This window comes from Sorex fumeus, unplaced genomic scaffold (assembly GCF_029834395.1).
Source record: "Sorex fumeus unplaced genomic scaffold, SorFum_2.1 ptg000007l, whole genome shotgun sequence".
Classification (NCBI taxonomy): domain Eukaryota; kingdom Metazoa; phylum Chordata; class Mammalia; order Eulipotyphla; family Soricidae; genus Sorex; species Sorex fumeus.
The window spans coordinates 37,572,700-37,598,450 of record NW_026606064.1 but is presented as its reverse complement, the minus strand read 5'-3'; the positions used below and the strand labels follow the sequence as shown (position 1 = coordinate 37,598,450).

General features: G+C 45.5%; 1 protein-coding gene across 2 annotated transcripts; it reads right to left on the bottom strand.

Annotated features, from left to right (window-relative positions):
* Positions 1–448: 448 nt before the first annotated feature.
* On the bottom strand, positions 449–24,255 carry SAAL1 (serum amyloid A like 1). 2 transcript variants are annotated; one of them, XM_056135577.1, is made up of 12 exons: positions 24,116–24,255; positions 21,945–22,058; positions 18,657–18,740; positions 16,091–16,170; positions 13,926–13,985; positions 13,680–13,795; positions 12,629–12,809; positions 10,403–10,485; positions 10,126–10,314; positions 6,528–6,721; positions 2,839–2,931; positions 449–1,335 (listed from the first exon to the last, which is right to left on the bottom strand). In XM_056135577.1, exons 1-12 carry the CDS (start codon positions 24,236–24,238, stop codon positions 1,243–1,245), a joined length of 1,410 nt encoding a protein of 469 aa, XP_055991552.1. In that variant the 5' UTR covers positions 24,239–24,255; the 3' UTR covers positions 449–1,242. The 2 variants fall into 2 exon arrangements, with proteins under 2 accessions (XP_055991552.1, XP_055991544.1); XM_056135569.1 differs by having other exon boundaries at positions 451–1,335; positions 6,528–6,724.
* Positions 24,256–25,751: the final 1,496 nt, after the last annotated feature.

Genomic DNA, 25,751 nt, shown 5'->3' with positions numbered 1-25,751 from the left:
TATACTATTAATAACAGTTTTGAGGTTACTAACAATTTGGTGTAGAGGGGGCAGAGAGATGGTACAGCAGGAAGGGTGCTTGCCCTGCATACAGCTGGTGGGGGTTCAAATATATTCAGGAATTACTCTTGGTCGGCATCCCATTTGGTCCCCCAAGCACTGTAGCACTGTAGCACTGTCCTCCCTTTGTTCATCAATTTGCTCGAGTGGGCCCAGTAATGTCTCCATCGTGAGACCTGTTGTTACTGTGTTTGGAATATCGAATACACCACAGGGAGCTTGCCAAGCTTTGCCGTGCAAGCGAGATACTCTCAGTAGCTTGCCAGGCTCTCCGAGAGGTGTGGAGGAATCGAACCTGGGTCAGCCAGGTCAGCCATTCCCTCCCGCACCCACCCCTCCAAGCACTACCAGGAGTAATTCCTCAGTGCAGAGCCAGGACTAAGCCTTACACATTGCCAAGTATGACCCCAAAACAACAAAAACCAATTTGGTGTAGAACCAACAAAAAAAAACAGAAAAAAAAGATCTTAATGGTAGAGGTAAAAGAAGTCAGGGTCCCTGAGCCACCTTAGCAGATCTGGATCAAATACTTCTAGACTTCTTATTGCATAAGATACATAAAAGCTGTTGTGTTAGGGGACCAGAGCAATGGGTACAGTGGGTAGGGTGCGTGCCTTGCATGTGGCCAACCCAGGTTCGATTCCCAGCACCCTGAGCCGGATGGCCCCCAAGCCCACCAACAGTAATTCCTGAATGCAGAGCCAGGAGTAACCCCTGAGTGCCGCAAAGTGTGGCCCACAAATCCAACAAAACAAAACAAAAAAACCCTACTGCATTAAGAGTTTTCTGTTCATTCCAATGAATGTGCTTGCAGTAGATACAAATACAAAATTCTCACATCAAAATCAAATTAAGAATTATAAAGAAAAAAATCCTCATAATCTAACCACTTAAATATTCTAAAAACTTGTTTTTTTTGTTTTTTGTTTTTAGCCTGCAGATGTCAAAAACCACATGATGATGATGAAAACTAAAGGGGGATATTTGAGTGTGGTGAACACTCCAGAGGTTAATGCTAAACGAAAGTCAGATAAGGCTGGAGGAGGGTCAAGGACATGAGCTACCAAGACACTCGTGGTCTGATATACGTCTTTTCCGGTATTTCCTCTGGGTCCATTTCAACAGCGAGGAACATAAAGCTTATTTCTTGGGAAGAAGCAGCTCCACGTCGGTCTATAACCCTCAGCTTTGAACCTTCAAACTTGGAAAGCTTTCCTCCAGGTGACCGGCCAAGGTCTTATCCACTTCACGGAGGGTTCTGAGAAAGTCTTCCACCTGTCAGTCAAAGAGAAAACACAAACACATGTGAAGCAAGTGGTGAATTCTTTATCAGGGACTGCCAATGAGCCACTGTGAAAGAAACGGTGCAAGCCCAAAAGGAGAGAGAGAACAAAAGGGAATGCCCTGCCACAGAGGTAGGGTGGGATGGGGGGCATGGGGTGTAGTAGGGATACTGTGATCAGTGGTGGTGGAGGATGGGCACTGGTGGAGGGATGGGTATTTGATCATTGTATAACTGAAACCCAAGCACACAAAAATTTGTAAGTCTACAACAGTACCTCATGGTGTTTCACTAATAAAAAAAAAAAAAGAAAAGAAAGAAAGAAACGGTGCAAGATCCACAGGTAACAAGTGCACTTTCTGCACATCCCCACCAGCCCAGGAAGCAACCAGCCACCCCATTCTTTTCACTCTTGCACTCGCATTTCTCCCCACAGTGCTTCCCATTAAGCCTAGAACTGAGCTATTACTGTCCCCATGGGACACGTCCCCGAACTCCTGCATACCTTATTTCATTTTCCTAAAAAAAGCTCCTACTTTCAAAGTAGCAAGTGTGATAGAATTGCAGGAATCCTAAAAACCTATTTACTCGGTCCAAGAAATACTGTAAGAGATAAGGCATGTGGATGGTACTGGTCTGAATCCCCGGCAGCATATGTGGCCCCCAGAGCACCATCAAGGATCACTTCTAAGCACAGAGCCAGGAATAGTTCCTGAACACTGCCAGGAGAAATACAAAAATGGAAGGAAGGAAGGAAGGAAGGAAGGGAGGGAGGGAGGGAGGGAGGGAGGGAGGGAGGGAGGGAGGGAAGGAGGGAGGGAGGGAGGGAGGGAGGGAGGGAGGGGAAAAATACCCACACAGGGGCCAGAGCAATAGAAAAGAGGGTAGGGCACTTGCTTTGCATGTGGCTGACCCAAGTTCAATCCCAGGCATCCCAAAATGTCCCCTGAGCACTGACAAGAGTAACTCCTAAGTGCAAAGTAAGGAGTAAGCCCTGACCATCACTGAGTGTGGTTGAAAAACAAACAGACAAAAACAAAACAAAACAAAACACCTATTTACTAACCCTGTAGAGTCTTACTTTTATTTTAAATGCAGACAGTTTCATGAGAATGAGGACTGAGAAATTCAATGTTGATTCATCCCTGAACATTTAAGTTGTGGGGCCGGAGAGAGCTTAAAGGGCCGAGCATGTGCGTCTCATCCCCAGCACCTGGTCTTACAAGTTCCATCAGGAGTTAACTCCTGAGCATCAAGTTCGAATTAGCTTCTGAGTACTGCTTGGAATGGCCCCCAAACAAACAAATATTGTAACTTAAGAGTGTCTGGTGAGTGATCGATGCCTCAGTCACCTTGTCAGCATAGGCATCGTGTCCTGGGAGTTACACCCACTGTCATTTCCCACTGTGGCCTCGGAGATCAGCATGTTATTTAAAACACTATTATTTGGTCATCCCCTAAAACTCAATCATCGATGCATTTACCGCCCCACTCACCACTGGGCTATAGAGCGGAAGGAGGTGTCGAAATGCACAGGAACACTTCTCTTTGCTGAACTGGCCTTCTTTCAGTCCCTGGGCCACCATCTCCTAAAGCAGGACAAAACGAAAATGATCTAGTGCCGAATAAGGAAACTTTCTCAAGCGCCACCTGCATAGAAATACAAACCATATAAATTATCCCCAACTGATCCTGCAGGTATTTCCACTGTCTGATATGGAACCTACGAGCAATTCTCCCTGTTCAGTGGCTCAAACAGCTGAGTCGTTTCCCCTCCTCTGCCACTGTCTCTACCCCCTTAGGGACCATATCAGCAATTCATCAAAAGGGTCACAGATTCAGAAGAGCTAGTACAAGGGATACAGGACTTCTCGTGGCCCAACACCTTGTGGTCTCCCATCATCACTGGGTCGGCACTAGCACCACCAAGTGGCCCAGGAAATCCTCCACCCTCGGGTCCAACCAGCATCGGATCCTCAAGAACAGGTCCAGAGGGCTGACCACCGCTCAGGAGACACCCCTCCCCCAAGAAAGTTTATCAATGCAGAAAGAACCATGTAGAAATATAACAAAGAAAGAACCTGCTGATTTTAGCTGATACAACTATGACATTCAGTATATAACTAATGTTTGTTTTGTTTTGTTTCGTGAAGAAGATGGTTTTTGTTGAACAAAATTAACTTAGAAAAATATGAGGGACCCAGATTCGATCTCCAGCACATTTGGTCCCCCAAGTCCTGCCAAGAGTGATCCCTGAGCACTAAGCCAAGAGTAACCTCTGAACACAGCCAGGTGGAGCACCTGAGAAAGAGAGAGAGAAAGAGAGAAAGAGAAAAAGAAAGAAGAAAGAAAAACAGAAAGAAAGAAAGAAAGAAAGAAAGAAAAAGGAAGGAAGGAAGAAAGGAAGGAAGGAAGGAAGAAAAAGAAAGACAGGAACAAAAAAATATATATTTTTATATACAAGTGGGAAGGGAGAGAAAGCATAGCAGATAGAACGCTTACCTTGCACATGAGCCACCCAGACTCAATCCCTAGCATCCCATATGGTCCTACAAGCACTTCAAGGAGTTATTCCCAAGTGCGAAAGGAGTGCCAGGAGCAAGCCCTGAGCATCACCAGATGTGGCCCCCAAACTAAAACAAGACAAAAAAGACTTGAGGGGAGAGAGAGGAAATATATGTGCAAGAAAACACACAAGCTTCTCCAGAGTGGGAAAAAGCAAGTAAAGACATACAAACAAGAAAGATGTTTTGTTTTGTTTGGGGGCCACAGCTGGTGATGCACAGGGCTTACTCCTAGTTCTACCACCCAGTGATCACTCCTTGGGGGGCCCAGGGGGTCACAGGGGTGCCAGGGATTAAACCCAGGTGGGCCACATGCAAGGCAAATGTCCCGCCCGCTCCAGCCCCTAAAGCGAGAAACATGTTCACAGGAGAGCACAGGCTGGAAGGGCAAGCTTATAATAATACAGCTTTAAACTGTGGTCATGTCAAAGCCAATGAACTTTCTCCAAGACATGATTATTGCTAATGGAAAAGCTGTAATATTTAGTAATAAAGATCAGGGAAAACCAGCCCTTTCATGTGTCAAAGCTTGTTGGCAATATGGCATTATGCTGCAGCCACCTTCTCATCCATAAGGCTGAACCTAGTGATCCCACTTCTGAAAAGTTACACTCAAAATCTAATGGAGTACTATGCAGCTGTTAGAAAGATGAAGTCATGAAATTTACATACAAGTGGTACTACATGGAAAGTATCATGTTAAGCGAAATGAGTCAGAAAGAGAGGGACAGGCATAGAAAGACTGCATTCATCTGGGGAACATAAAGTAACAAAATAGGAGACTAACACACAAGAATAGCTGAGATAAATACCAGGAGGTTTATTCCATGGCTTGGAAGCCAGCCACACACTCTAGGGGAAAAGGCAGCTCAGATAGAGAAGGGAGCACCAAATAAAGGGTGTTGGGAGGATCCTCCCAGGATGGGAGATGCATTCTGAAAGTAGATTATAGACCAAACATGATTGCCACTCAATGCCTCTTTTGCAAACCACAGCACTCAAAAGGAGAGACAGAACAAAAGGGAGTGCCCTGCCACAGAGGCAGGGTGGGATGGGGGGATGGGGAGTGGGAGGGATACTGGGATCCGTGGTGGTGGAGAATGGGCACTGATGGAGGGATGGATACTCGATCACTGTATAATTGAAACCCAAGCACAAAAATTTGTAAGTCTACAACAGTACCTCATGGTGTTTCACTAATAAAAATTTAAATAAATAAAATTTTTTTAAAAAAAGAAAATTTAATAGTATTATAACTATGACATCTCAATAAAATTAATTTAGAAATCAAAAAAAGGGGCTGGAGCAATAGTACAGCAGGTAGGGCATTTGCCTTGCACGCGGCAGACCTGGGTTCGATTCCCAGCATCCCATGTGGTCCCCTGAGCATCGCCAGGGATAATTCCTGAGTGCAGAGCCAGGAGTAACCCCTGTGCATTGCCGGGTGTGACCCAAAAAGCAAAAAAAAAAAAAAAAAAAATCAACAACAACAACAAAAAAATCTAGAAAAGGAAAGCTGGAGCATACACACCTGTACTCACGCCCACATTGCCTCAAAACTTTCTATTTTATAAGGGCTATTTCAAAAGTATTGATGAACACGAACATTTTTTTTTCTTTTTGGGTCACACCCAGTGATGCTCAGGGTTACTCCTGTCTCTGCACTCAGGAATTACTCTGGCAGTGCTTGGGGGACCATATGGGATGCTGGGAATTGAACCCGGGTTGTCCGCATGCAAGGCAAAAGCCCTACCTGCTGTGCTACCACTCCAGCCCCATGAATATATTCTTCAGATGCATAAATGCTTTTCCCTCAAGCATAAGGGCAGAAAGAGCAAGACTCCCAGAAAGGATACACTGGGGGCCAGGGAGGCGGCACCACGAGCTATAGCATGTGCTAACTTTTCATGCGGAGGCCCCATCATATTCCCAGCAAAGAAGAGTCACCCAGCAACGCCAGGTGCCAACTCAGAGCACCAGGCCAGAAGTAGCCCCAAAGCACCGCTGGGTGTGGCCACCACCTCTCCCCGCCAAAACAGGAGCATTCAAGTAACAGTGAACAGATTCTAGAGGAATACCCCCTAAAACAAACAGAATAAATTTCTAGAGTTGTGTTATTTTGCAAGGGATATTAAGCAGGTTCTAAGGGAAAAATCTTTCAGCAAAATGATCTGGAATGAAAAATATGCTTATAGTAAAAAGTGAAGCAAAAGGCCGGAGCAGTAGTACAGCGGGGAGGGCATTTGTCTTGTACACGGCACGCCCGGGTTCAATCACTGGCATCCCATATGGTCCCCCGAGCCCACCATGAGTAATTCCTGAACACTGAGCCAGGAGTAACCCCTGAGCAGTGCTAGGTGTGGCTCAAAAACTCAAATGCAAAGCACTGAACACGAAAGCCATATATACTGAGTTGTGAGTATTTGAAAAACATAAAACAACAAAACTCTTGTTTAAGAGTATTAAACTGGAGGTGGTCAAGTCTTTCCTGACTCTATTTACCCAAATTTATAATATAGCTCTACTATTTTATATCTTAATAAACTACTGATACTAGCTGGAACATTATGCAGTCTATACTGTTGTTTTTGCTAAATAAACAATTAACATTTCTCTCTTACCTTTGTTAATACCTGTAAAATATTAGACAGAAATTCACACGAGATATCCTTTAAGATTTTTAGGTGGAAATCATCTTGGACTGAATCAGAATTTTTGGCTTCTTCTGTCTCAGACTCTGTTGAGTTCTCTGGCTTCTTTTGACAATGTTCCATATTTTGTAAAACACGAATCAAGCTGTCAATTAGCGGAAGATCTTCTGTACACACAGAAGGCAAGGAATCAGTTGATTTTGGTTTCTCATTGTTCTCTCTGGAGCAATAGCGCAGCGGTAGGGCGTTTGCCTTGCACGCAGCCAACATGGGCGACCCGAGTTCGATTCCTCCGCCCCTCTCAGAGAGCCCGACAAGCTACTGAGAGTATCTCACCCGCACGGCAGAGCCCGCCAAGCTCCCCGTGATGTATTCGATATGCCAGACACAGTAACAACAAAAGTCTCCAATGGAGATGTTACTGGGCCCGCTCGAGCAAATCGATGATCAACGGGAGGGCCTTTACTTTACTTTACTTATTGTTCTCTCTAGGACCTTGACAGTTTAGTAGTTTAGGCAGACACTGTATCTTAAGTACTATCAAAAGAGTAAGGAGATGGGGATATGGCCTAAAAAACTAGAGCACGTGGAGCTGGAGTCACAATACAGCAGGTAGGGCATTTGCCCTGCACGCAGCCGAGCCAGGTTCAATTCCCAGCATCCCATATGGTCCCATGAGCACTGCCAGGATTAATTCCTGAGTGCAGAACCAGGAGTAACCCCTGTGCATCTTCAGGTGTGACCCTCCTCCCCCCCCAAAAAATAAAAACCTAGAGTGCATTTTTGCACATGGGGCTCCAGGTTTAATCCCTGGTACATCATGTGTCCTCAGCACTGTGACAGGAGTAGCCCAAGCACTACTGAATGTGGCCCCCCCCAAAATCTTATCTTAAGAAAGGGTGACAAACAAAATTATCAATCCCAGGCGCAGCATAGTACCCTGAGCACCACTGAGAGCAGTAGTCCCTGGCCAGGAATGGCCCAGAAAAGGAAAGAAAATAGAAAAAAAACCTTTTTATTTATTTATTTTTACTTTTTTGGGTCACAACTGACGATGCTCAGGAGTTTCTCCTGGCTTTGCACTCAGGAGTTACTCCTGGCAGTGTTCGGGGGACTATATGGGATGCCGGGGATCAAATCCAGGTTGGCCATGTGCAAGGCAAACACCCTCCCCACTGTACTTTCACTCCAGCTCAGAAAAAAACTTTTCAAAGAAAAAGATAGAGAGGGCCAGAGATAAATATCAAGAGAGTTAAGGCACTTGCCTGCCACACACATGGCCAACCCTGCTTCCACCACAAAAAAAAAAAGTGTGTGTGTGTGTGTGTGTGTGTGTGTGTGTGTGTGTGTGTAAAATAAACAAAAGAGGGGCAAAAGAAATAGTATAGCAAGCAGGATGCTTGTCTTGCACGTGGCTGACAGGAACTACCCTCAGCACCACACATGGTCGTCTGGACCCACCAAAAGTGATCCCTGAGCACAAACCCAGGACAAGTCCTAAGCACAGTCAGATATGATGCCTCCAAAACAAAACAAGTCGATACAGCCAAAGAGAAGGGCCACATGGAGGGCGGGGATCCACAGCTCCCGAAGAAAAAAAAAAAAAGGTTCCAAAAAGAGCCGAGAGCATCGGGAAGTCCCAGATGGGGTAGGTACCGCATCCTGCCTCCCCCAGATGGAACCCCGGTGACCAGAAGCCTCTACAAGCACAGCTCGAGTATGCGGGAACTAGGACTTTTCCTCAAATCTGCCGGAACTACAACTCCCAGGTAACCTCTGATTCCGGAAGTCATGCCCACAGCCTGCCCCCCAGCGCCATCTTTACAGCATACAGCCAAAGAGAAGGGCCACATGGAGGGCGGGGATCCACAGCTCCCAAAGAAAAAAAAAAAAAGGTTCCAAAAAGAGCCGAGATCATGGGGAAGTCCCAGATGGGGTAGGTACGGTATTCCGCCTCCCCCAGATGGAACCCCGGTGACCAGAAGCGTCTACAAGCACAGCTCGAGTATGCGGGAACTAGGACTTTTCCTCAAAACCGCATAAGCGGCCGCGCGACATCTCTCTATATACAAAGTGATCAATGGGAAGTAAACCACCCAACATTTCTCCCTGAAAATCAGAGTTAAGTTTGGAGCACAGCCACAGCCCCAGAAACACAAGGACTTAATGCAGAACCCAGCAGCTTGGAACAGAAAAGTGAACGGACTATGCGTTAATCCAGGCCATCATGTCTGCCCGGAGGGGAAAGGGTGTTGCCCCATTCGCCCTCTCTTCTCTGGAAAGAAGGATGGCGGCCGCATGGGAGCCTTGTGGACAGCAGGTATGAGCCGGGGGTGTGGGGGCGACTAAAACCTCATGGGAAGGGGGGCGTTCCGGTCCGTCCTTCACGCCCTACCGAGGTCACCAGTTGCCCCCCCGCGAGCGGCTCTCCAGCACAGCCACGGCCCCAGAAGCACAAGGACTTAATGCAGAACCCGGCAGCTTGGAGCAGAAAAGTGAATGGACTATGCATTAATCCAGGCCATCATGTCTGCCCAGAGGGGAAAGGGTGTTGCCCCAATCGCCCTCTCTTCTCTGGAAAGAAGGATGGCGGCTACATGGGAGCCTTGTGGACAGCAGGTATGAGCCAGGGGTGTGGGGGCAACTAAAACCTCATGGGAAGTTGGGCGTTCCGGTCCGTCCTTCACGCCCTACCGATGTTACCAGTTGCCCCCCCACGAGTGGCTCTCCAGCACGGCCACGGCCCCAGAAGCACAAGGACTTAATGCAGAACCCAGCAGCTTGGAGCAGAAAAGTGAATGGACTATGCGTTAATCCAGGCCATCATGTCTGCCCAGAGGGGAAAGGGTGTTGCCCCATTCGCCCTCTCTTCTCTGGAAAGAAAGATGGCGGCTGCATGGGAGCCCTGTGGACAGCAGGTATGAGCTGGGGGTGTGGGGGCGACTAAAACCTCATGGGAAGGGGGGCGTTCCGGTCCGTCCTTCACGCCCTACCGAGGCCACCAGTTGCCCCCCACTAGCAGCTCTCCAGCACGGCCACGACTCCAAAGCACAGAAACCAATTTCTGAACTATCTGACTTTCAGTAGAAATACTTCCAGGGTCAATAGGTAAAATAGCAGAAATCCAAAACCAACATTTAATTCTTGAACCCAGCTGTAGAAAGCAAATCACTTCACAATGCTTTTTCAGCATGTCTGATTTGGGGCGGGGCGGGGGGGGGGGTAAACTCTAAATAATAGTGGTGAATCTTTTATTGAAACAATGAATCTAATCAAAGCAGATAGAGTGTTAACTAGAATTCATCTGCCCCACAGGGACTGGGAGGGGTGGGGGTGGGGTTTTATTGGGGTTCTTCATGGTAAAAAATAGTATTGGTAAAGGGAAATGTGTTTGATATTTGCATGACTGAGACCTAAATCTGAAAGCTTCGTAACCTTTCCCACAGTGGTTCAATAAATAAATAAATAAATAAATAAAACAAGTCAAAGAAGAAAAAAAAAAAACAAAGGCTAGGTTTTACAGTCTGACAGGACAGACTTGAATTCATTAAGCTGCAACGGTGCCCACCTTTTTCTCTCTTGAGACTCTCCTGCTCTGCCTGGGAGGCGTAGATGGCTGACAGCACTGAGAAAATTGAGGCCAACACGGTTTTCTGCTCCTGGAGGACGATGGGAGGATCATCAGACTGGCAGAATTCATGGCAGACCAGGTCAAAAAGTAAACTCCAAGTGTCTTTCCCGGTGTCGGGGCACTGTACTTAAAAAAGATAATTCTGAAAGTAGTAACTTTAAAAAGGAAAAGCACGTCAAAGAGTAAATATCAAGCTTCCCACATAACATCTTACCAATTGCTTGGACTCCTTCGTCCACTGTGGTAAGCAGCTGTAAGATGCGCATGTAAACATCGAGTCCTTCAGGATGCTCCGAACTAAACGCAAAAAACAATGAACCAACAACAACAACTGAACTTACTGTCCAGGGGAGTGTGGTCAATCCCTCACTTGGCCAAAACTCTATCACTGTCCCTACTCACTGCTCTACATGTTGAGGAGCAAGCAAGAATCCAGTGTCTGTGCTCACTGGAGCTTATACTCTACTGGGGGAGTTCATCAAAAGCCAACCAACTATTATAACATATAGTCAACAATCTCAAGGTAGAAGTAAAAAAATTCTTTTTCATCCTGCTCAGTAAAGCAACCCGGAAGCTCATTCAGGCGCAGTTGCCTGATCAGAACAAAACGATGGCTGAAACTTCTAGAGTGAACACAGGCATTAAGCACAGAAAATCAAGTTGTTTCTGAGGCTTACAGGATCCTCCCAACGCCCTAGATGAGAGCACTAAAACTATCAGTTCTGTGATCAACAGTCTTCATGGAAACTCAATACCAGCTTTTCATAGACACTCACAATCTAAGTTCTTCGACCAACCAGTTAAGTGAAAAGAGAGTGAACAATTTAAAAGTGGTTTGGCAAATGAACACTATGCACAGAACTGGGTGCTGAAAGGAGGTAAAGTGATATAGATGCATGATACTCTTTTAGTAACAGTTTTGCAAACCACAGTGCCTAAAAGGAAAAAAGGAAAAGGAGAGAGGGCAGGGCATTGTGGTGTGGAGAGAAGAAAAGCATCTGTCAGAGAGGCAGGCAGGAGGTGGGGGTTGGCGGGTGATGGGAAGGAAACTGGGGACAACAGTATGGGGAAATGTACACCGGTGGAGGGATGGGTGTTGGAATACTGTATGACTGAAACCCAATCCTGAACAGCATTGTAAAAGTCTATCTCACTGTGAATCAACAAAAAAGTTAAAAAAAAAAAGACATTCCCTACATCCATAAAGCTTATCATCTAAAAGCAAAAAAGATAATTGAAAAGGTAATTACAATATAGTAACATGACTGAGCTGGGTATGTGGTTCAGTGGTAGAGTATATGTATATGTACATAAAAAGCTCTGAGAGCACACACACACACACACACACACACACACACACACACACACACAATGAATGCAACACTATCCAAGTCCACGGTGCCAGAGATGACATAAAAGCATGTTCCATTTAATGTGGAGAGTCAGAGAAGATCTCTTAAAAGAAATAACATTGGGGCCAGAGCAATAATGCAGTGGATAGAGTGCTTGCCTTGTACACAGCTGACCTGAGTTCGATCCCCAGCATCCCAGCATCCCATATGGTTCCCTGAGCCCCTAAGGGCAGACCCAGAAGTTAAGCACCGAGCACGAGCACTACAAGGGTGTGCAACCCCCCCCCCCCCCCCGCCAAATACATACACCCTGCCCCAAAAACAGACTAAATAAGTTTGAGGAAAAGAGGAAGAGTTTAACCCTGACACAGACAAAGATCATCAAATCAATGAGTTTCAATGTGGAATTTTAAATATTAAGAATGCAAAACAGACCATCAAGCAGACTAATTCATAAACCAATTTCCCAGTGACTACTGACAGTTTTGTTAACCTAGTAATTCCCAGGAGACATTATAACCCAGCAGTCACTTCCCCCAGATGCACATACATACAAAGAGCAGAGAAACAAAATGATGTCTAACATCAGCTGAGTCAAATGTCCAAGAGAAAATAATGCACAAGAAATTTTTTATCTGATCTCATCAAAAATGAATGCCAAAGATTTTAAGTCAGTAACCATAATTACTGCTAATAATCTATAGCTAAGAAATATTAGAAAAAGTTCTTTCAATCATTACAAAGCTTGCAAAGAACAAATACAATGTCACTATGAAATACTGGAGTGAATCAAACCAAACGAAGATGGGCTGTAGGCCATTCACCCATCAAAAGAAAACTATTTGATGGTTGTTTGTTTGGGGGTTACACCCGGCGGTGCTCAGAGGTTACTCCTGACTCTGCACTCAGGGATCTCTCCTGGTAGTACCTGAAGACCATACAGGATGCCGGGGATGAAACCCCGGTCGGTCACATGCAAGGCAAGTGCCTTACTGACTAGATTATCATTCCGGCCCCAAGAAAACTATTCTATCCCTTTAAAGACTTGTGGCGACTGGACTTCCCTAGCATATCTCTCATCCACCTACCGTACTTGCTTGGCAGCTTCAAGCACACAGGGCACAATTTTAAATACTGGCTGCTCTTCGGAATCTTCCCGGGGTGGGTCCGGAGGCTGCACAGCCCCCTTTCTAATCCATTCCAACATCAGCTTCTCATCCAAATCAAAGAGCTTGTCCACAACTTCCCCCACTTTCCCCAGCAAGTCAACTGCAGAGAATAAAAATCAGATGTTGAGAGGAGAAAGGCAAGTTTTGGAGCAGTTAATCCAAATTCCTAAAGCGATTACAAGAAAGTCAGTTCTTGCCAAGCATTTATCCTGAAAGCCATATGTCTACCTCCTCTGTTTTAAATGTGCTTTTCCCTTCCCTTTTAAAAATGGAAGATATACCAGTAGTCTGATAGTTTAGAAAGAAATTCTGTAACTGCACTGGGGCGAGCAAGATAGTACAGCAGGTCGGGCACTTGCCTTGCACGCCACCAACCTGGGTTTGATCCCCTGTACCCCATACAGTCCTGAGCACGGCCAGGAATAAGCCCTGAGTGCTGCCAGGTGTGTTCTAAAAACAAAACAAACCAAACCAAAAGAAAGCACTTTACCTTACACTTAGCCTTGCTTATTTTGTCTTGGGGCCATACCCTGCAGTGGGTCAAGGACCAAAGTCAGGGTTCCCGCAAAACAAATGCTCCCGCCCACTGGGTCCTGCATTTCTTTGTTGTTTTTAGCTTTGGGGCACATTCAGCTGTGCTCGGGGCTTACTCCTAGCTCTGCACTCAGGGATCACTTTTGGCATATCTGACCATATGGGGTACAGAAGATTGGACCCAGGTCAGCCACATACCAGGCAAGAGTCTTACTTTCTCTCTTTTCCCCAGCTTTCATTTAAAGTGATCCCCAACTGTTGGAACATTGTATGACTGAAACCCAATCATGAACAGCTTTGTAACTGTTTATCTCATTGTGATTCAATAAAAATAATACTGATAATAATAAAATAAAAAATAAAGTGATCCCAAAAACTTATCTGGTTCCCCAAAAATTAGATAAAAATTGTGTTTTGAGATTACATGGTGACTTACCATTTGTTGAACTTGACAAGATGAAGCAAATACTATCAAAAATAGCTGGATGTTCCCGGATTCTTTCAACCCAGATGTTGGCCACTTCCGTCTGGGAAAGGCAAGTAAGCAACAACCTGCATGGTAAACATGAGCTTAACAGCTGCATTTAAAAACAGCAATGGGAATTCAAGAATAAAGAATTAATGCTCCCCTCCTAGTGTCCCTCATGAATGAGCAAATGAAATAAAAAGCAGGCAAGCATACCTGCTCGTTTCCAGCAGGGTCGGGGGGTCCGAGTCATACAAACAGTGCAGTAATACCTGGCTACAAACACAAAAGTCAACACGGCACGTCTCTCATTTCAAAATATCAAAGGAGCATTTGTTTCACTTCTTTAACATTTTAAGAAGTGAAATTTGGTATATATGCACGGCAAGCCTGTAATGCACAAATCTACTGTTATTAAGCGAAAAAAAAAAAAAGTCTCCAAGAAACAGGACAGCCCTACAGCTCCATGGTCCCATGGGTACCGTCCAAATCACAATTCTCCATCCCACCTAGAAAGAGCAACTACCTACTCTAAACTTCTCCAGCAATCTTTTTTTTAGCTTGCCTTTATAATTTTATATATTTCTTTTTTATGCCCTGGAGTGCACGCAGCAGTGCTGGGAATCCAGCCAAGGGCTCCGGCACACAGAGCTGGCTCCCTGGTGCGACATTTTTGTTTTAAACCTCATTCACATTGAATATATTCTACTGAGTCTTGATTTTGCTCAACCTATTAAGATCGATCCATGTTGTTCCTTTAGCTATTCTTTGATTCACTACTGCAAAATGCACTCCCATCACCTATCTGAATACGACACAATAAACTTCTCCAGCAGGTCACTGAAGCCCACTGGGATTGATTCCATGATTTTAAGCAATGGCCTAAGGAATTTTTCTATGAATGTCCCAATGTCGCCTGCTTTTTCTCTTACCATACACTTGCAAAGGGTTTTTCTGGGACACGGCAGAGGTCTGTTTTCCAACTTGACCAAACATCCTATTGTTCCAAGGGGTTAAACAAATTTATATCCCATCAGCAATGTAAACTGTTCTGTATTATTTTAAAATAAAGATTTAATTGAATTTGCAAAGTACGCTAACATTACTCATTCTAAGATTTTTGACAGGGAACACTAAAGACCAAAATAATCCTGGTTATTTACTCCAGGAATGACTGCAAAATTAATAAGAAATAAAGCCCTTAAAGTAGGACCATCATACCTAGAAGAGTCAATCACCCCTATATAGGAAACCCAGGGTCTTGAATCTTGTGATGATAACCACCTAAGAGACTTTCCTTTTTCCTTTTTGAGGTGTGATAAAATTGGGGGAATTGAGCCACACCCAGAAGTGCTCAGGGTTTACCCTTAGCTCTGTGCTCAGGGATCACTCCTGGCAGAGCCTGGAGAATATATGGGGTGCTGAGAATTGAACCAGGGTCAGCTGCATGCATGTCAAGGGCCTAAGTCCCTATTCTATTTAGCCTTAGAACAGCTTTTTTCTTTTTTTCTAAGACGTTTACATAACCTGTTGTGAACACACATTTCTTCAAACAGTCATACACCCCAGAAAATGCATGCACTCACGTTTCAGCATACACTTCCAAGGCCCAAGTAATAGTCACCAGGCTTTTCATCATTAAAAAGCCCAATAGGGGCCAGGGAGATAGTATAAGCAGGTACAGGACTTGCCTAGCACACAGTAGACCCGGGCTCAATCCCCAGCACCACAAATGGTTCTCCCAAGCCTTGTCAGGATTGATCTCTGAACACAGACTAAGTTCTGAGCATAGCAAGTGTGGCCCCCAAAACAAAAAACAAACAAACAAATTCCTCTACCAAAGTTTTCATTAGTCTCTAAAGAGAAGTATAAAAACCTTTAAGTCTCAGAGGTAACTAGGAAAATTCTCTGTTGGCAAGTCCAAGGCCTTTGGGTCTGAAAGTCAGAAGTCACAGGATGAACCTGATCAACAAGTCTACTTTTCCATATTCTGCTTCTCTGACACCTAAGAATCCCTGAGCCCAAAAGGTTTTGGACTCTGGCAGTACCCCCAAATCCAAGCCTTGCCCCACAAATTCTTATTCCTATCTGGTTTACCACCTGCTGAAAATTCAGGTCACTTGGCCAACAAAGAAGAAAATTGGCTTAAAGCAGAGTCATGTCCATAATCTGTGTCCATAACAGAAAATTATTTTGGATATAATTACTTCTGCAATGCTGGGGACCAAACTCATACAAAGTAAGCACTGTGCCACTGAAACATATCCCCCACCCCATAGTATATATTTTATCCTGCCGTAGAGTTCATCAGGATTTCCTTAGAGATATGAAGTGTGGATTCATTTTTTAAAAAAATACAACGATTATGCAGCAAAACTTACCCAAGATTTTTATTATTGCTGATGGACACACATATCTCCGGGAAACAGGCCATGTTACCTAAAATTCCCACACATATTTCCTGCAAAAGCAAATTTCACAGGTCACAATGGCGCTTAATCAAAAGACATAAAATAACAACTTGAGAGAAAAAAAAATTTAACTGAGCTAAACTTGGGTGAGGAAAAAAAAGGAACTAAGTATAGAAAAGTAAATCACTTGGAACCCTAATTGTGAAAATGATGTAAGCAGGTAGATTAGCCTCCCACATCATGGCAATGAAATTCCTGGGAAGGAATAAAGTCACTAGTCCTAAGTCTGACCCAGATATGGATACGATACAGAAAGCAAGATCTGATAAGGCCATCACCAGCAGTAGACCCTGACAGTTGGACCTTTCCCTACAGAAAGGGCCTGAAAAAATCCTTGAGAACCTTCAGTGTCTTTCTTTAATCTGATTAACCCCCCAGATAACCCCAGACCAGAGAAAGCTGGAACCACCCTCCAAACAAAGACCTAGCAGGAGCAAAGATTTAAAAAAAAAAAAAGGGCATTTCAAAGAAGACCCACTCCCAATCTACCCCCTTGGCAACAACCCTAGCAACGGACTTTTATAAAGCCCCAGAGGGAGTGGATTGATTGGAGAAACCCTACAAACGCCACTTTGAACAAAGAAAGGGCACGCAGGTGTTGCTTATGCCCACGTGAATGAGCACATGTGGCGCCTGAGGACATGTGTCCCTGGCGTCTCCCTTCTTGAGATGTCTACTTTCATGCTTTCTTATCTAATGCTGGGATGTGTGTAGGGGCTCTCTCCGTCTCTGGAGAAGCTGGCTTTTTCTCTTTTGTGTGTATTACTCTCTCTCACTTTCTCTCCCTCCTTCACCTTCCTAAAACTCTCCAAATAAAATCTTTCATTTCACTGCTCATCTCCTCCTGAAATTCCTTTCTGCGAGGTAAGACCCTGACCTAGGTAAGGCCTAAGGCTGACTTTCCTTTCCTGCAAAGAGCAATTCCTTGCTCCAACCTGAGTTGGTGGCTCCTTGAGAGATTGGATGGTGGAGATCAACTCCTGTGCTGCTAAGACCAAGAGGACCTCAGGTGTAGCTTGATAGCCACCTGGAGGGGCTAGTGGGGTGGGGAGGGGGTAGTGGGGGAGAGGAACGACTCATTGCAGACTTAATCAGTCCTTGATCAGTCTTCTCATGCGTGGCAGAGGCAGATCAGGAGAAAGTGACCATCTTTCTCCTCTCTGCCTGACATAAGCCACCTGTGGGGGCCACCTACTTCACTATAACAGACTCTCACTCACTCACTCACTCACTCTCTCTCTTCCCACCCTCCCCCACGTCCCCCCTTCCTCCTTTATTATACCCGTTTAGGCACCATGACTAGGAGTAAAGGTACTGAGAGGGTATCATGTACATCCCTCTACCTCCTTTCAGCACTCAGTTCTTGTCCATTTCCAACTATCACTGCCATCATGGCCTCTTCTCTGTCCTAGCTGCACTCCCCGCCAATCCACTTGTGGCACGCCTCCAACCATGAACCAGTCCTCCTTGGCCCCTCATCCTCAAGTTCCCAGAAATAGAAGCAATGGAGTTCAACTGATTATACTGAAGTCAGACAGGTTCATCTCCCAGCTTCATTCTTTCCCAGGTGTGCACCCACCTACAAATTTCTTCACTGGAGATTTAGTTCTTTGATTTTATAGAGGAGAAATAAATGTCTATAAATAAATCAAAAACTCGGACAATACCAGGAGTTCATCACTAGAACCTCCTAACAGGTATCTAGGGGTCACCTACATCACACACCGCACATGGCCACCAATACAGCACTAAAGCACAGCCACTGGGCAGAACAAGAAGATTGGATGAAAGGAAGAAGGCTGCTGAGGGGTGGTCACCATCAGCAGTGGCCACTGTGGAAGAAAGCTGTGCTTTAAGGAGTCGATGCAAATGCTGGAGTGCATTTCTGAGATGAGGAACAGACAGGTCTGGTTAAAAATAAGGAGCAACTGGAGGTATTAGGTCTTATGCTGGAAGACAGTTTAGATTCAGATTATGAGAAGTCTTTTTATTTTTTGTGCCATACCCAGCAATGCTCAGGGATTACTCCTGGCTCTGTACTCAGGAATCACTTCTGGAGGTACTCAGGAAACCTCATGGGATGCTGGGATAGAACCCATGTCAGCCACATGCAAGGCAAACACTCTCCCGCTGTACTATCGCTCCGGACCCAGATTATGAGAAATCTTTAGCAACAGGCTGAATTTACAACGAAGGCTTTTAAGTAACAGACAACAGAATGGGGAGCCTTTTCCTGTTCTGCATACATCAACCACAGAGTTGGCTATGCCATTCTGGTTTCCAATGAGTGTCGTCTCCTGCTTCATCCCAAGTCTATACTTCTATGACTTTGACATGTCAAACCGCCCTTTATCTGAAACCGTGCAAGAGGCATTTAGGGACTGGGTTAAAGCCAGTAAGATGATGACAGAAAAAAATAAAAGACTCTCCTTCCTGCAATGTTACTACTGCAAAGAACAGGAAAGGACCTACTTACTCTTAACCGAGGACACCTGGATTTGGCCAGTACGCCCATAAATATGTCAGGGGCATTAAATTCTTGGAGAAACAGAGCGACATCCTGAAAATAAAAATCATTATTAACATGAATGCTGAATAGTCCCTCTCCCCTTTCGGGCCTTACCCAGCTGTGCTCTGAGCTTTCTCCTGGCTCTGGACTCAGGGTTCACTGTCAGCAAGCTCAGGGGACCATGTGCCGTGCTGGAGATTAAATCTGGGTCAGCCACCTGAACATGCTTTATCCACTGTAGTATTACTGTCCCCTTTAAACTCTGCAGCCTAAGCAGCCATATGAATTTTATTTCCAGGGCCAGAGAGCTAGCTCACAGGGCTGAGGCACATACTTTGTATGTGGGAGGCATGGGTTGGCGCCCCGGCACAGCATGGTTACAGAATACCACCAGGGGCAACCCCTGAAAGTAGCCCCTGAGCACTGTGGAGTGAGCTAGCCACACACAGCCCTAGGCCCCAGGGGAGAAAAATTAATTCCATATATACCTCCCCTCCTCCCCTTTTTTGTAGCTACTCCCAATAATACTCAGGACCTACTCCTGGCTCTGCCGCAAGGATCACTTTTGGCAGGGCACAGGGGCCCACACTGAGTGCCAGGGAATGCTGGGGATTGAGACCAGATTGGTGATGTGCAAGGCAAGTAGCCTACCCGCTGTACTCTCTCTCCAGCCTCTCGATCTCCTTTTTTGAGACCAAATATTTAAAAAAAAAAATGTAAATGGGACAAGTAATTGTGTCATAGACAAAAAGACAAAAGCAGTATTAGAGCTTTTGGAATGGTCCCAGGCAATGAAACAGTTCCAGAAGTAAATCTAAACTTGTCATATTCCAAAGAATTGTCCTCTCCTTACTGGCTTGGTTATCTACCTTAGGGATCTACTACTAAAAATTCTTTTCAATTCAACTCAAACACATTTGCTGTTTCCCAGGAATTATGCCAGAAACTGGAATAAAATAGCTGAGGAAAAAGGGTAAAACATGGCATTCCTGTCTTCTCAGATGGTGTCTTCACCACCCACCAGTCTGCAGGTGTCAAAAGGTTGAAAGCCAAAGTCTACCACCTTGGCTATCAACATGGCCATTAGTGATGGCCAGGAATGCAGACAGCCCGTCTGCAGGTATGAAGAGGCAGGAGAACGCTATTCTACAAATTAAAGCAGGAGGAGGAAATAAGGGGAACTCCTACTAGGTTGTACCCCAAATCAGAATCTGTGGTTTCTTTCCTTGGTTTTGAGGCCGATCTTGGCAGTGCTCAGGGTTTACTGCTGTGTGCTCAAGGATCAGTCCCAACAGTGCTCAGGTGCTGAGGATCAAAGCTGGGTCTGCAGCGAAAATGGCAAGTGCCCCACCCACTGTACTATCTCTCCAGGCCCAGAGACTGTGTTTCCAAATTCCTCAACAGAAAAAAATCCGAAAACCACATAAGTGTGCCAGTTGCCAAGCTCCTTTCTAGAGGTGGCCCATACAGCTGTACCTCTACTCCAGATAACTGGCGATGGAGATTTGAGTTAAATCTTAAATAAAATTAAATAAACTTCCCTAATCTTAAATAAAATTAAGTTCTGGCTATCTGTTGCTTCAGATTTTCACCAAGCTTGCTTGAGGTATATTAGTGATAGTTTGGCGTAAAAGTTAAAATGATAATGCACTCAAGGAACCCTAGAAGGGACTTCAAAGAGAGGAGATGCAGAAGGCACTCAGGCAAGGTCAGCTGCAGGAGTGCTAGAAGAGGCATGTGCTGGGTCCAGAGAGAGAGAGAGCACAGCAAGAAGGGCCCTTCCTCGCACACAGCAGACACGGGATGTACCACATATGGTCCCCTGCACCTTCCCAGGGATGATCCCTGAGTGCAGGGCCAGGAGTAAGCTGTGAGCACCATCGGGTGGGGCTCCAAACCAAAACCAAAACCAAACCAAACAAAGCATGAGCTAGATGCCAAACAACTGGTGCACCTTTAGATTTACCAGAGAAGCATTTCTGAAGAGGTGATATTAAGAAAGACTTAAATCAAGTCTTAGGACAGAGAGAAACAATCACCGGATAACACTGTGTTATACAACAGTTTACAAGAGAGCTCATTAAGAGTTTTTAAATGCCATTTCTAGAGGCCATAGCAATAGTACAGCAGATAGGGCATTTGCCTTGCATGCGGCTGAATGAAGTTCAATCCCTGGCATCCCACATGGTTCCCCAAAGCACCGCCAGAAGTAATTCCTGAGGGCAGAGAAAGGAGCGTCCCCTGAGCATCGCTGGGTGTAACCCAAAAATAAATAAATAAATAAATAAATAAATACCATTTCTAATAGCATCCAAGAATATAAAAGAACCTAACATAAGAATATAAAATAGAGGGGCTGGAGCAATAGCACAGCGGGCAGGGCGTTTGCCTTGCACGCAGCCAACCCAGGTTCGATTCCCAGCATCCCATATGGTCCCCCGAGCACTGCCAGGAGAGATTCCTACCAGGAATAACTCCTGTGCATCGCCAAGTGTGACCCAAAAAGCAAAAAAATAAAAAAAAGGTCAGAGAGGTGGCTCAAATGGTAGGATACAGGCTTTGCTGTGCAATTTCCGAGGGTTCTCCCTGGCACCTCTGGGAATGGCCCGAGGCTGCCAAGCACCTCTAGGGGTGGCAAACAAAATAACAAAATAGGAAATAGGATCCAAGAGACAATAGAAGGGTTAAGGAGCTTGTCTTGCTAGCAAGCCACCAGCCCCTACTCAATGCCTCGAACAGCTCCTGAGCACTGTTGCGTATGGCTCAATCCCCACCCCCACAAAACAATCACTGTTACTCCCGTTGTTCATCGATTTGCTTGTGCGGGCCCAGTAACGTCTCCATTGTGACACTTGTTACTGTGTTTGGCATATCGAATACGTCACGGGTAGTTTGCCAGGCTTTGCCGTGCGGGTGAGATACTCTCGGTAGCTTGCCAGGATCTCCGAGAGGGGTGGAGGAATTGAAGCTGGGTCGTCCAGGTTGGCCACGTAAAAATAAAATAACAATGTTTAAAAACAAAAATTCACCACCTCTGGGGGCCAGAACAATAGTACAGAAGGTAGAGCATTTGCCTTGCACATGGTTGACTCTGGTTTGATCCCGGCATCCCATATGGTCTCCTGAGCACTTCCAGGAGGAACTCCTGAGTATAGAGCCAGAAATAACCCGAGCAGGTGTGACAAAAAAAAAAAAACAAAAAAAAACCCACCTTTTACCTTACAAGTTTTTTTCAGTTTCAATCCAAACCTTTACCTCATCCATTGACATATCCCATACTCGGCAAATTTCATTCTCCACTTCTTCATCCAGCTCCTTCTGCTGCTCCTCATCATCTGAGGTGGTTTTGGTGTCTTCAGGGGTAACAAGCTTCAGAAACACAAAAGAAAAAAATAAATGAATAAATGAAACAAAACTGCCCATAATAGTCAACTAAATGACCATTTTTCAAAATCACAAAGATAGTAAGCCACAGAGCCACCTCAAAGCTTCTCTTGCAAAGGTCTTGTTTAAAAATATAGTAACTTGGGTCAAGTCACTGATTCAACACAAATGGAGTAAATGCTGTTACTAGGTAGGTGATGTGGTAGATGAAAGCTGGAGAAATAATACAGTGCTCACCTTACATGTGGCCAACCCTGATTTGGTCCCTAGCACCACATATGGTCCTGAGCCCTGCCAGGAGTGAATCCTGCCGTGAACACTGTTATTCGAGTCCCCAAACAAAACAAACAAACAAACAGAAAAAGTAATATGAAATTCCTTGCTCTCAAGCAATTAGGGATGAGTAAAGAAAAACTGATTAAGCTGCTCAACACAACAGAGGAAGCTAATTCATTCGAATTGCATTGCGGGCAAAGAGTGAAGGACTAATAATCTAAAAGTCTTCGGGGCCAGAGGATAGCACAGTGGGTAGGGTGTTTGCCTTGCACGCAGTCAACCTGAGTTCTATCCCCAGCATCCCACATAGTCCTCTGAGTACTGCTGGGAGTGATTCCTGAGTGCAAAGCCAGGAGTAACCCCTAAGCATTGTTGGGTGTGACCCAAAAAGGAAAAAAAATAGTAATAATAAAAATAAAAGTCTTGGAGAAGTTCAGGAACTCTTCTCTCGGATGACATGTAAGCTAAGGAGTGTGTCAGATGAAGGAAAGATTCCAGAACATGGGATAAGAGTTCACAATGGGCCTAGTGCATTTCAGGAATGAGGAGCAAAGGAAAATGCAAAGGACTCTTGGATTCTGAAATCCAAACTAAGAAATTGTATTTTCTCCTGTAGGGAAAGGAAACTACAAGAAGTTCCCAAGGACACCTTTTATTTCTTCTTCTTCTTTTTTTTTTTTTTTAAATCTTAGGGAACTATTCTGGCAGCTATGTAGATGATAGGCTGACTGGGGCAGAGACTGAAAATTGGGAAATCAATCAGAAACATGGGGACGTTGCAATGTATTGTGTCTCTTGTGTGCCAGGGGTAAGCGCCCCAGGGATAGCGGTAGGGCATTTGCAGCTGGCCCTGCCAAGCTGGGTTGATTCCTCCGCTCCACACGGCAAAGCTACCCGGTCGTACTGGATATGCCAAACACAGTAACAACAAGTCTCACAATGGAGACATTACTGGATCCGCTCTAGCAAATCAATGAACAACAGGAGGACAGTGCTAATAACCCTACACATAGTCATAGTTCCTGTGCCCCTACAGGCCCAGAACACATACACACACACACACACACACACACTTTACGGAAATTATGAAAGAAATCTAGGCTCCAAGCAACAGTTGAATGACCTGCCTCAAAAGCCACACACTGCATGATTCCAAAATAATCTCTTCCACTACAACAAAAGTCCAGGGCAAGGAAATGTAATGTAGTAATGGGGGGGGGGGGGGGGGGAGTAGAGGGAAGGACGATTAGAACCAGCCTTCACCCCGAAGTTATAGGGAGGAGAAGATCAAAGCAGGAAAGAAATCAAGGTGGCAAGGAAGAAGAGAAAAGGAAGTAAGTGGTGGGGGAACAGAAATTGGGACTCTCAGATAGACCCAGGATGGGGATCAGTGTCTAGCTCGCGATATATCCAAAGCACAGACTCAAAAACACTGAAAGCATGCGATCTAAGCTGCAACCACAGAACTTTGCAAGGCACAAAGGTGTGACGTGTGGGGTGGGGGTCGGGAGGGAGGGAGCAGAGGGACACTAGAGGAGAGAAGTTGACAGGGTGCCAGCTCGAACGTTCTACGGCGAAACCCCAGCTACCGATCACTTCGTACAGAAGAGTCCTTTAGCTCAATTTCATGAACATTCTTCCCGGTACGGGGCACACTCGGTCGCGCGCTGGGGAAAGGCAGCGGGAAGCGCGCGCGCAGCCCCCGGCCCCGTTCCACGCACGGGAGCAATGTGCGAAAGCAGCGTGGGGGGCGGGCCGGGATGCACCTGGATGAGTCCGCTGAGCACGCCGAAGAGCCAGTGCTTGCTGTACACCGTGCCCCCTATGCAGTCCCCCGAGGCCTCGTCCTCCTCGCGACTGGGCGGCGGCGGTGACGGGTTTCGGTCCATGCTTTGCCGCCACGGCCGCGCCGGAAGCCGCCGGAGCAGGCGAGACAGGCCGGAGGTGGCAGAGGGGCCGGGGCTGGCAGCTCCCGCCACAGCGCCCCCTACCTCCAGGAGCCGTGTGTGGGGGGCTTTAGCAGCGCGCTGTGTCTACTACTGGCCTTGACCCTAGGACCCAGGCCATGGGAACGATTTTTTTTCTTTTCTTTTTTTTTTTTTCCTGCAGGATATTTTCTCTCTATTTTTTTAAAAAATTAAATTTGTTTGACTTTGTTTTCAGAGATTTGTTCCCAATAATTGTTTCCATTCAATATTTCAACACCAATCCCACCACCATGACACCTTCCCACCACCTTGAATTCCGATTTTCACCCCACCACCACGCAAGCGTGCCTCTAGGCAGATGCTAAATTATTTATTCTGTATTGCTTGTTATGAAGAGTATGAGATGTCGCTCCTGGAATTCTAAAATTGTTAAATGTTTGGGGCCCGGAGGCATCTCGGTGATGTGCTGCTCTCTTCCAAGATTCATTTGTGAGTCCAAGATTCATTTGTGCGTCTCTGAATCATGGTCATTGATGTGCTGGCTGAAATGCCCTGATTTTAATTCTTTTGAGGCTTCTTTATAGATCTCTCTAAAGCCAGGCCAATAAATTTAGCTTGTTTAGCTGAGCCAGAGGTGGTTTGTGGACCTGACTCACACATATCAAACTTTTGGCTGTTTAATTTTTTGGTAAACTTGGTCCCAAGTTGTTGGGGTCTGGAAAAAGGCACAGCGGCAATATTGGGATGACAGGAAAGTTGAAGGTACCATCAGGCTATTGATGTACTCGCCCTACAGGAACAGGTTGGCCTGCTGGTGGCATGATACCCCAATTTTTTTTTAAATTTTTCAACTGAATCACCATGAGCTATAGTTACAAAGCTTTCATGATTGATACAATGTTCCAACACCCATCCCTCCACCAGTGTACATTTCCTTCACCAATGTCTCTAGTACCTGCCAGCCCCTCCCCCACACACTAGCAACCAACACTCCCCCCCCCCACCCACCCATTCAAGGTAGGCAGTTTCCTTCTTACTTTGTTTCTCTCTACTTTGGGACATTATGGTTTGCAATACGAATACTGAGAGGCCATCATGTTTGGTCCTTAGTCTACTTTCAGCACACATGTCACATCCTCTGCACCCTGCTTATTTACAAGCTCTTAGGAAAAAAATGTATCTTTTCTGAGCTCTCTTCGATCCTCTCTATATCTGACAATGACCCTGGAAGACTATTTTCTATAAGAAAAATAGAAATGTTAATTCTCTTTATTTACCCATGGTTATTTGGAAACTGGAGTCACAATACAGAGGGTAAGGCACTTGTGTTACACACTGCCGACCCTGATTCTATTCCTGGACCGCTATAAAGGTCCCCTGAGACTAGTCAGGAGTGATTCCTGAGCACTAAGCAAGAACTGAGACCTGAGCACAGCCGGATGCCCCAATATCCGCAAATCACTTTTTTAATTTG

Bases quoted from the DNA above. Each gene is read 5' to 3' on its own strand.
- SAAL1 (XM_056135569.1), bottom strand. From the start codon at position 24,238: ATGGACCGAAACCCGTCACCGCCGCCGCCCAGTCGCGAGGAGGACGAG. The intron at 13,796-13,925 runs GTATGCTTGCCT...TTTACCATGCAG, and splicing joins ACCCTGCTGGAAACGAGCAG to GTTGTTGCTTACTTGCCTTT. The intron at 10,486-12,628 runs GTAGGTGGATGA...TTTTGCGTTTAG, and splicing joins GAAGCTGCCAAGCAAGTACG to TTCGGAGCATCCTGAAGGAC.